At 54.2% G+C, this 10,618-nt stretch overlaps 5 protein-coding genes across 5 annotated transcripts; 3 read left to right on the top strand and 2 right to left on the bottom strand.

Moving 5' to 3' along the window:
* The first annotated feature begins 408 nt into the window (after positions 1 to 408).
* Positions 409 to 3,479, top strand: BGZ61DRAFT_120383 (transcription factor S-II, central domain-containing protein). The gene is made up of 3 exons (XM_046237027.1): positions 409 to 609; positions 739 to 1,400; positions 1,460 to 3,479. Exons 1-3 carry the CDS (start codon positions 603 to 605, stop codon positions 3,338 to 3,340), a joined length of 2,550 nt encoding a protein of 849 aa, XP_046098002.1. The 5' UTR covers positions 409 to 602; the 3' UTR covers positions 3,341 to 3,479.
* A 413-nt stretch (positions 3,480 to 3,892) lies between these two features.
* On the top strand, positions 3,893 to 4,617 carry BGZ61DRAFT_483979 (uncharacterized protein; the record flags this gene model as incomplete). The annotated part of the gene is made up of 2 exons (XM_046249546.1): positions 3,893 to 4,191; positions 4,395 to 4,617. 2 exons carry the CDS (start codon positions 3,893 to 3,895, stop codon positions 4,615 to 4,617), a joined length of 522 nt encoding a protein of 173 aa, XP_046098001.1.
* A 1,990-nt stretch (positions 4,618 to 6,607) lies between these two features.
* Positions 6,608 to 7,422, bottom strand: BGZ61DRAFT_538233 (MED7 protein-domain-containing protein; the record flags this gene model as incomplete). Its single annotated transcript, XM_046254628.1, has 2 exons — positions 6,608 to 7,102; positions 7,180 to 7,422. The coding sequence occupies 2 exons, from the start codon at positions 7,420 to 7,422 to the stop codon at positions 6,608 to 6,610; spliced, it is 738 nt and encodes a 245-aa protein (XP_046098000.1).
* Positions 7,423 to 8,187: 765 nt separating this feature from the next.
* On the top strand, positions 8,188 to 9,234 carry BGZ61DRAFT_365111 (uncharacterized protein; the record flags this gene model as incomplete). Its single annotated transcript, XM_046241582.1, has 1 exon — positions 8,188 to 9,234. The coding sequence occupies one exon, from the start codon at positions 8,188 to 8,190 to the stop codon at positions 9,232 to 9,234; it is 1,047 nt and encodes a 348-aa protein (XP_046097999.1).
* A 194-nt stretch (positions 9,235 to 9,428) lies between these two features.
* Positions 9,429 to 10,327, bottom strand: BGZ61DRAFT_558825 (uncharacterized protein; the record flags this gene model as incomplete). Its single annotated transcript, XM_046255733.1, has 2 exons — positions 9,429 to 10,144; positions 10,299 to 10,327. 2 exons carry the CDS (start codon positions 10,325 to 10,327, stop codon positions 9,634 to 9,636), a joined length of 540 nt encoding a protein of 179 aa, XP_046097998.1. The 3' UTR covers positions 9,429 to 9,633.
* Between the last annotated feature and the right edge of the window lie 291 nt (positions 10,328 to 10,618).

The following is a 10,618-nucleotide window of genomic DNA, read 5'->3' as shown; positions in this document are numbered from 1 at the left end:
CATTATTGTCGCGGCTTTTATTCTGCAACCGAAAAGCGTCAATTTCCTTTCTTCTCGTGCAGGAACTACTGCACTGAGACTCGGCGCACGCCGTCCGCCGTCCGACGACACCTAGCGGCGTCTTTCGCTGTGGAAAGCGCACGCGACGCCAATTATTCCCCCCACCCGCGTGAGCTCGCTCCCATCACCACGGAGCGCGTCCAACCACCTTAACCACAGCCGTCCCCTTGCGCATTGTTTGTCGGCAGCCTGCGCACCTTTTCTAGACCCCGCGACTGCAAAAGCAACGTGGGTGTCACCGGCAGCGACTGCATTTGTTTGCCCTTGACCTTCTCGCCAGGAAAATAACAGTGGAGGAAATATCCACCCGGATTTTGGCTGGGGAGGGCTCGCAGTGAACCAGTCGTGACCTCTAGAGTTGTTTACCACGTAATTATCCCAATGTCTGTCTAGCCAGACAGGCATCTCGCGCTTCGCTGCAACAGTAGACCTCGCATCTGCCCAAAGCAACACCTTCGCCACCCACAACACCAATATCTTTATCTGCTACACCCCCCCTCCAAACCAGAAAGGCGCATTCGTACTCGCTACGCATCGCCATCATGTCCGGTAAGCGACAACTGCCCTCGACGTTGCCCCAACCTGCGCCCTTCGTGGATAGCCATATGTCCCGTCGTCGCGCGAGTCAGGAGCACGGCCACAACACAGATCGAACTCGCACTGACAGAATCCGTTCAGGAGAAGCCGAACCACGTCGATCCGTGCGCGCCACCAAGGGCCAACACACAAAGTCCTTCGACGAGCTTGAGCCTGCGGCCGTACCCAAGCGACGACAGACCAAGAAGACCAAGAAGGCCAAGGAGCAGGAAACCGAACAGGAGCAGGAGCAAGAGCAAGAACAAGGACAAGAGCCAGAGCAAGAACAGGAACAAGAGCAGGAGGATGATCAAGAAGAGGAGATAATCCGCTGCGTTTGCGGCGCGACAGAACAAGACGAGGACTCGGGCGAGGCATGGATCGCCTGCGAAACCTGTGGCGCTTGGCAACACAATGTCTGTGTCGGCGTTAGTTCCTACGATGATGAGATACCAGAGCACTACTGGTGCGAGCAATGTCGACCGCAAGACCACAAAGAGCTTCTCGATGGCATTGCCAAGGGCGAGAAACCATGGGAGGCTAGGCGCAAGGCCCACGAGGAGGAGTCAGAGAAGAAGAAGAGGAGGGGCGGCAGGAGGGGCAAAGGAAAGCGGAACAGCGACTCCAAGGAAGAGCTTGAGAAGTCTGCTGGAACCAAGCCCAAGCCATCGCCAGCACCCGATGCTGGCAAGGAAAAGAAGGAGCCTGCCCCGAAACCAGGGAAGCGGAAGACCCGCGAAGAGTCTCATGAGACAGAGGGCAAGGTACGTTGACTCCCTTGACCCATAAATCATGTTGAAGTACTAACACAATGTCCTTCTAGACTCCCAAGATTCGACGCGTATCGGAGAACGAATCGGTTCCTGTTCCCGTCAGCTATACGCCACCCCCGGACCTCGCCAAGTCAGTAACAGAACTGCCCAATACACGGATGGGGCCGGCAAAAGCTCTTATCAAATCCATCAGCCACGTTCTGGGGACAATGCAAAAGCAGGGCGACCTCGAGCTGGATGAGGGTACCTCAATTGAGTCTATGTCTGAGACGTACGCTCTTCAGATTGAGCGCGCCGTCTTTGATACGCACCCCGTAACCAAGGGACAGAAGGAATATAGTCAACAGGTCAAGACGCTTAGTTTCAACCTTAAGAATAACCCAGAGCTGTGCAGCTCACTTGTTGGAGGGACTATGTCGCCATCGAGCCTGGCCGTCATGACATCGGAGCAGCTTGCCTCGTCGGAGATGCAGAAACAAACGGCTGAGATGAAAGCCAAGGCTGAAAAGCAGTCCATCCTCTACACCTCGGAGACTGGACCACGCGTCCGACGGACGCACAAGGGCGAGGAAGTGGTGGAAGAGGAGAGTTTCGTGAACAACGATGCTCCGCCTCTGCCCCCTGGACCGCGCCGATCGGCTACGGTCAAGAACGAGCCGTCAGGGGGAGATCAGGTCGACCTCGCCTCCCACCCGGCACAACACGAAGGAGGACAACACTCGCCAACTAACCCCAATTTTGACATCACCAAGGTCTTCTCAAGTGTCAAGTCTCCAACGGGCACCCAGAACCGTCGGCCATCGGCCCCTGTCGGCCACGCGAATGGGCCTGGCGTGGATGCCGATGTCGATCGGATGCTTCAAGAGGAAAACGAGTCACCACCTTACTCGCCTACGGAGGAGACGCAGGACCCGGACGTGATTTGGCGTGGTTCACTGGCTATGAGCTCTATCGCAAATTTTCCAGCCACGGCCAAGCACATGGGCGGTGCCAACTTTGCGGCTGTTGGCCCGTGGTCTAAACTTATCCCGAAGCGCATGACTGTGGCCGGGCGTATCACGCAGCAGAGCGCCATTGAGTATCTGTGCAGTCTGCGCTACAGTAGCCTGACGGACATCATCGTTATTAACCTGACCCCCGTGGCACCTGCGGCACACGCCGGATTCAACGCCCTCATCGATTATTTTGTTAGTAAGAAGCGGTATGGTGTGGTGGGTGACAAGGCAATCGGCAATGTGCGCGACACATATCTCGTGCCAGTCCCGGCTGGAGAGGATAACTATCCCGAGTTTATGCTGAACCTGGTGGATAACAAGATCCCCAAGATACGGACTGAGCCGATGCTGCTGGCCGTTTTTGTCTACCGCAACGACCCAGAGAATCTGAAACAGATTAAGGACACGACGACACAGCCGGAGGCGAGCAGTCCGGGAACGCCAACACCAACGGGCTATGGGCAGCGCAGCAACTCGACGGCATCGGTATCGGGGCCATCCTTCTCGCCGGCAACGCCACAGGCGCCTCAGGGGGCGTTCTCACCACAACAACCGTCGTTCCACGGGCATCTGCAGTCCACGACGCCGGTGCCTATCCCGCAGCCTCCCCACACTCGACCGCAAGTCCCGGTACAAGCAGCACCAGCGCCCCCGGTGCCGAGCGTGGCGCCGGGGCAAATGTCAGAGGCGCAGAAGTATCAAGCACAGCAAGCCGGACACGCCATGGCGCAGGAGGTACTCGGTCCGATGATTAGCGTACCAACAGTGCAGTTCCTCCTCCCGCAGGCGTTCCAAATGTCCCGCAGGGAGTGGGAGGTGATCAAGGGCATCTTTGATCAGGAGCCACGAGCAAGGGAGGATCTGCAGCACCTGGGTGTGCTTCTAGAGAAGGAGAGCGCGGAGAAAAAGGCGGCGGAAGCGGGCCATGCACATTGATGAAGTTGGCTGCCAGACTATCTCAAATGGAAACCGGAAGTATCTCTGGAGTTTCTGGAACTGGTCTTCCTAGGTACGAGGACAGTAGAACCACCAGGCTCATTACGCATGGATGGCGACGACAAATTGGATTTTGAACAACATTGTAAAAAAAAACACGAAAAAAAACACGAAGAGAGAACGGAAGGACCTGGTACCAGATGGAATGGATGAGATACCCTGAACGAACATAGGAAGCAGAAGCGACATTAAAGAAGACATTCCGAAACTTTTACGGTTCAATCAAAGGCAATTCTGGAGGCGATCGAATCAGGTGCGGCTCCGGGAGCGTCCGACGATGAAGGAGAAGTGTTTGGCAGTGACGACTTCCGACGCGTGCGCAAAGGAAAAGAGACGGGTAAATTCAGCTGTCTGACGGCGGTCGACGATATTTTCATTCCCGGGCACCATGCTGAAACAACCAAACGGCTGGGAGGAGGCAAGTTTGCCGGATTGCGAACAGAGGCAAGAATTTGCATCGGACAGAACACCCCTTCTTCGCTCTCAGTTGCTATGTACGCGCGCGACCAGAACCGACGGTATTTCATCGCGTCGTTCCAAGTCCCTCTGGACGAGGCTCCGGGCGAGGCTCCGGGCGAGGTCAAGGCAACAATGACTGACACAAGTGACACAGACCACGAAGCCATACGGACGCTGAACAACGCAGAAGCTGGAGACACAGGCGCGTTGAGACACGGTTCACAAGCGGGAGAGGACTCGGCTACAAAGGCACTCGAAACCAAGGACGGCAACGCAGACCCGGCGAGATCTGGATCATATGTCAAGCGTGCTTTTCAGCAAATTTGCTCCATGTACATTGATGTAAACGCAGATCGAATTCAGAAACTGTTTACTCACGAACTCGAGCTTTCCAACGCCATCATTCCGGGACGCTGCCGCACTTTACTTGACGAACTCAAACAAGCCTTTGCAGAATGAAAGCGGATACGAAGCTGCAAATCTTTTCCCCATACAGAGAAGTCTTTGAGTAGCCATGGATAATACGAGTAGACAGACTAGTCGATTTTGTGAGCCCTTTTGCACCTTTCATCAAGCAAACTCGAGACAACGTCGAAGACTTGACTTATGACAACTTTGTCTACGATAAGAACATGGAATACTGCACGACACCGTCAGCCACTTTCTTTGTATCGGAAGAGCACCGCATAATTCCACTCATCGGCGGAGTCGTGGAGGAAGTCGAACTCCTCACCACGGAGCCCAGCAGCTGTCAATGAAGAAGCTGGACGTAGCAATCGTGAGAGACCCATTCACTACATGGAATCCAGAGTCTACCGACCTGAAAAAATTATGGCACATCAGCAGACGGCCACGGAGTCAGTACTTTGTCCTGTCTTGTACAGAAATCGCACCACTGCCGCCCGACACGGACACCAAATGCGTGTTCTATATGCCTGCCAACTTCCAGGACAGACCTCTGCCAGAGCAGGGGATTGACGAAGCCGATGTCGAAGATATGATCACGGAGTTGACGGAAAACATGAACGAAGCTTTCATTGATGTGGTCAAGATTGACCGCTCCAAGGGATACGATATCGCCGTGGGTAGACGCATCAACTGACTGGATGCACGCGACGCAACGAAGAACCCGAACCGCGTGAAGGGGTTAATGAATCCGTATGCTAAACTTAACGCTGACCAAGATAGGGATGCCGGGGCTAAATACCACCAAGGACAGGCTGACCCCGCCAGAGACATGTCAGACTTTATGGCCAAGAAAGCAGATAATGATGCAGCGACCTGCTCGGATGATATATGTTGGTTGATACTCAGAACGGAGAGATGGCGGCAAACTACTTTACTAATTGAAGATGTAGAACTCCAGCCCAAATGAAAGAGGAATAATTAAAAATATACCATGAAGGAGAACGAAAAGAGGTATCAGTTGAGATCCTGTGTCGAATCGTGTGACGGGTTTAGCCAAGCCAAGCTCCAGGTACAGCACATCACCAGGAATAACAGTGTTGGAGTCCTTATCGATGTTAAAAATGCTTTCGTCCTTCTTCTACTTGATCGCAGTACAAGCTCGGGGTCCTTGGATCTGTATATTAAGAAGTACTGATATTTATACTGCAAGTTTATAGTTGCATTGGATTTATCAAGCTAGATTTAGGTTTCATACCATAAAAAGATGAACTTCAAATCTTCCGTTGCGAATAAATGCTTATAGAAGACGTTGTCTGTGATTCTGTTGCCATAGCGTGTTTGCGATTGTAACCCTGAGTTTATTATCGACGCTGAGACCATTGTTAAATGTGATTTATGCCTCTGGATAAAGATGGACCTGGATTGTGTCTTTGAAATGTTCAATAAAATAAAATAGTACAAGTATAATCCATTTAGAGATTAAAAATAAGAATAGTAAGCCTTTAGTAATTTTATCTTTATAATAACTTTCTTATTTATCTAGGAAACTATGAATAGTTATTTATTGTAGAGTGTTTGGGTAGCAAAATGGCTTTTCAAGGTGATTTTGGAAATCACAAGGCACTTGATCATCCCATTGTAGAAATAATGCTGGTGACACGGCGGGGTGCTGTTGTAAGTTTCAGGTGACTTCAAGGTATTCTGGCTTAAACTCTTACGACTTGATACAGTAATAGGAATTAAGCCCTGGTAAAGTCACACGTTAACAATTCACTATGTTTCCCATCGAAGTTTGACGAAGAAAAAAGCCGCTGCTGAATCTTCCGATGCGAAACAGAAGAGACCATCATTCTTGGACTTGGGGGAGTGTTTACTAGATCTGCAAGAGGCAGGCATAACACCCATAAAGCAACCAAGAATACAAGGTTAGGGCAATCGAGGACACGGATGGGTGGAAATTTGGTAGTTCCGCTCGAAGCGGAACTACCGAACTTGATTTCATCAAGAAGCTCGGCCAGGATGTCAATAGCATTCTGGAGTTAGCCATCAATGAGAAAAGCGACAAAGAGCCAAACTCTAGTGCTGTGAGTGAGGTTGACAAGATGACATGTGAGAATGAGAGAGACCACAAGGGCGGGTGCAGTCATATTAATTAAAGCATATTTAAGACAAGTGTAGCCATGAGTGAGGGCAATGTCTTGTGAATCGAGAGCAAGGCGCCCGTTGAAGGAATCCCGAGTGCAACAGCCGTCGGCCTGCGGTCATGAGAAATCGTACGGCCACTCAATGGCGTCGTCAATGTGCCGTTGAAGTCGTTGTTTTGGGTGATTCAACCATGCCTTAGGTAAAAAGGGCATCTGTCGTAGCCCAGGCGTCTGATTCTCTCTCCAAGGCCACCGCCTCCCAGTCCTCGTCACCCGTCTCGCCAAGTGGCTTGGGCACCTCCGGGATGCTCAGGCTACCCAGTCCATCCAGAACACGCCTGGCCTTGTCCACCTGGGTCCGAATGGCCATGGTCTCGGTGCGAGTGCGGTCGAGATGTTCCTGCATCATGGCGATGGCCGACTCGCGGGCCTGGTGCGGGCGATACTCGTTGAGGATGTGGTGGAAGTTGATGAAGAGGGTACGTAGGTCCTGGACCTTTGCTTCGGCGTGTGACGGGTTCCGAGAGAGAGTGCCGGAGAGTTCGAGGAAATTGAGGAGGAGAGACTTGGCGAGGCGCTTGAGCTCAAGGGCACGATCGAAGAAGTGCGGTACGTCTTTGGATTCGGTCGGGGCTGCTGAAGGGAGGTTGGCGATGCCCTGTTCCTCCAGCGTCGGGAGCTTGTCATCGAGCTGCAGCAAAGGAAAGTCAGCGAATTGCGCCACGGTATATGAACCCTTGCTCAAGGAGCAGTCCGGTCGCATCATACCATGTACTGGTCACCAAAGACCCTCCAGCGCCCATCGGCCGGCTCGAGGGGCGGCTGGAGATTGAGCAGCTCCTCGGGCAGGTCTGGGATGCGCGTTGTCAACGGGTCTCCGCCATTGCGCTGAGCGTGGACCGCCTTGAGCTCTTCGACGCGAGCGAGCTTGTCTGGGGTGAAGTCCTTCCAGAAGGTCGGCGGGTTAGGGAAGGTCGAGGCGAGCGTGTTGGACTCCGGCTGGTCGGCCATCTTTCAGGCGTTGAGATGATGTCACCTCATGGGAGGGAAGTGTGAGTGCGAGGGTTGAGGTGTGGAGGACAGGGAGAGAAGTCGACCCCACGAGAATCAAGACAAGACAAGACAAGACAGAGACCGGATAGCAGAGGCCCGCCAAGACGAGATGGAATGCCGTCGCAAGGAAGGCCCGTAGCCCCGTAGCGGTCCTTCAGCGGTAGTGTGGATGGAGAGAGAGTGGGTAGTGTTGAACTGAGACCCAGTGGAATGGCTCGGCTCGCTCGCCCGTTTGCGCTGGGGATCCACGCCAGGAGAGACAAGAAGAAACGCCCAAAAGATGAAAGTCACAACTTTCGAGGATTTCTCCTGGGTTTCCGACGGGGATTGTTGCTTCTTTGAAGTTTAGGTTGCCCAGAGAAGTTCTGCGCACCAACTTAAGCTGATAAAGGTACGGCATCTCTTTGAAGGTCTAGTTTAGGTTGCTGGGTGCGCTGCGCCGGCTAATTGTCGGAGGCGGCTCATACTTTCTGCCCATGCGAGAGAGAGCCTCTCACTAACAACGCCGCCTTTCCTGTTGGCGCCTCTGTCTCTCCTCCTCCTCCTCTCTTCTTCCATTCTTCTTCTTTTTCTTCTTCTTGTTCTCATATATATCAAAGGGAGTCCACCATCTGCAAATCACAGTCCTCCTTTTGCTGCCGTCAATTGGCAGCCAACGGGCCGTCCCTCCGTCTCCCCGTCCTTCGCCGTCCCTCCTCCCCTCCGTCTTCCTCGTCTCTCGCCATGGCCGACGTCCGATCTCTCCTACGCCAGCAGCGCGCCGCTCGCCGTATTGAACACCCTCACGCCGCCTACTCCGAGGCCGGCAAGCTTCTCTGCACCCTATGCCACGACCACATCAAAACCGAGTCCCTCTGGGACGGCCATATCCAGAGCGACTCCCACAAGGCCCGTCTCCTCCAGCTTCGAGCTGCGGCCCAAGCCAACGGCGCCAGTGATGCTCAGAAGACGGCCCAGAAGCGGAAACATGATGACGACGATGAGGATAGTGCGAATGGAAGCGGCGACGTGGACATGGAGGACTCTATGAGGCGGAAACGCAGCAAGCAAGACATGGCCTTGCACGGGCACGAGGTGGACGGGGACAAAGACCAGACTTTGACCCCACCCCGGTTGACGAGGAGGACTTCTACCACACCGTCCCAGGGCATTGAGATGCAGATCCCTTCACGGCCGGCCACGCCCGCGCATCGCGACGGACCCTCCGTTTCCACACCTGGAGGCCAGCCCAGCAACTCCCTACCATCGCAACCCACCACCGCCTCTCTTCCCACACGGCGAGCGAGCACTCTGGCAACCGATGGCCGACCAGGTCCGACAGCGCAGCAAGTCGACGAGTCGGAGTGGGCCGCCTTTGAGGCCGACATTGCCGCAACGTCAATCCCCTACGATGCGGATGCCGTCATCTCAGCTCCCGCCATGACCGCAGAAGAGACCGCAGCAGCTGCCGAGGCTGAAGAAGAGGAAGCTAGAAAACGGAGGGAGCAGGCTGATGTGGACCTCGAGGACGAAAAGGAGGAGGCCACCAGGGCGCTGGAGGAGGAGTTTGAGGAGATGGAAGAGCTGGAGGCCCGCGTGCGGCGGCTCAAGGAAAAGCGGGAAGCCTTGCGGAAACGAGGTGAGAGCTTCGGCCAGGAAGCAGCGCCTGCGAAACCCACAAATGTGGGTAAAGAGAACTTGGAAACCCCCATGGAGGAGGAGGAAGACGAGGATGAGGACGATGAGGAGGACGATGACGATTGGGACGGATTCAGGTTCCGGACCAACTAGGCAGATCCCCGGGAAAATGCCTTTGCGAGAGCGAGAGAGAGAGGGAGCCCACAGATGGCACCTCATGTACAAACAACACACAACCTACATAATGTATCATACAAAACACCGGCTTTGCCCGTTTAGCCTGCCCTCTTTAGGGGCTCCCCAGGAACCACATCCCCATGGGCCCTTCATTGGTCTCCATGCCTCCCAAGCCGCCAGGGCTGAGAAGTGAGGAAAAGGACGAGGTACGAGAGTTAAACGAGGTCAGAAATAAGACAAGACAGGACAAACCAACCCTCCAACCGGCGATCCAAGCACTAGATCCAAGCACTTGCGCTCACATTCGTGGTCATGTATCGCGAACACTATCACTGCTATCACCGTCGTCGCCATCATCACCATCATGACACAAACTTACCAAACAGCAGCTGTCGACACTTCCCCTCGACTAACCCGCTCCCAAAACTTGCGTAGCCTCCACACACGTCCGATACCGCAACTCTCTTCCCAGCGTCTAACGCCTTCCTCGCGCTCCCTTACCTTGCCCTTCCACTTGGACGCAATCCACTGCCGCAATCCATCCTTGACCTTCTCCTTCTCAATGGCTATCTTCTTAGCCACTAGCCCTGGCGCAATGTAGACGTTGCTTAAGCCAGGCACGCATTCTTTCGGAAGCACACATCGTTCTACCAAACATGCCGGCGAAGGCCGGGTTGCAAGCCGGCGAGAGAGTCGGATAGACACAAGGGAACGGGCTAGTCGTCGCGAAACAACGGATGTGTGCGTCAAGAAGATGGAGCGGGAGATGAGATCGGCCAATGATGGACGCGAGGAGGACCAAAGCAGAGGCGGCAGTACGCAACGGGTACGCCGAAGACGGTAGTGATGTAGAATGGGAGTCAGCGAGAGGCTACGAAGCAAGTGACTTGTCTACATCTTTGTCAGTCATGTCCTAGGGGTTCTGAGGAGAAAATGCTGCGTCTCTTCGCGTCAAGTTAAGACGAGGGACCATTTGCAAGGAGAAAATGCAAGGAGAAAATGACAAAGGGCTTGTAACTGAGCCTGGGAGAAAGACCTACCCTCGATGCTGCGAGGAGATCGCCCACATCTAGGAAGCCCAGGATGTGGAAGAGAAGCTCGTTTGGCAAGTGCTCGAGATGGAGTGGGCTGGACGGAACCCCGTAGAGGCTGTGCCAATGGCCATCATGCCAGGCTATGGGGTGATGGGCAAGGACAGCGTCAGCAGCCGAGGGGGTTGGGAGGTCAGCCTCTTGCGAGAGGATGGGGGCGATCGAGAAGACTGCGGGTTGGGCATCAGCGGCCGCATCAGTCGCAGGGCTGAAGGCACTCGTAATCAGGGCCGGGCCAACACTACCTACCGGGGCTATCTAGGCAATGT

The sequence above is a fragment of the Ilyonectria robusta genome (genome assembly GCF_021365365.1).
Source record: "Ilyonectria robusta strain PMI_751 chromosome Unknown BGZ61scaffold_27, whole genome shotgun sequence".
Taxonomy (NCBI): Eukaryota; Fungi; Ascomycota; class Sordariomycetes; order Hypocreales; family Nectriaceae; genus Ilyonectria; species Ilyonectria robusta.
This window is presented reverse-complemented; position numbering and strand designations above follow the sequence as displayed.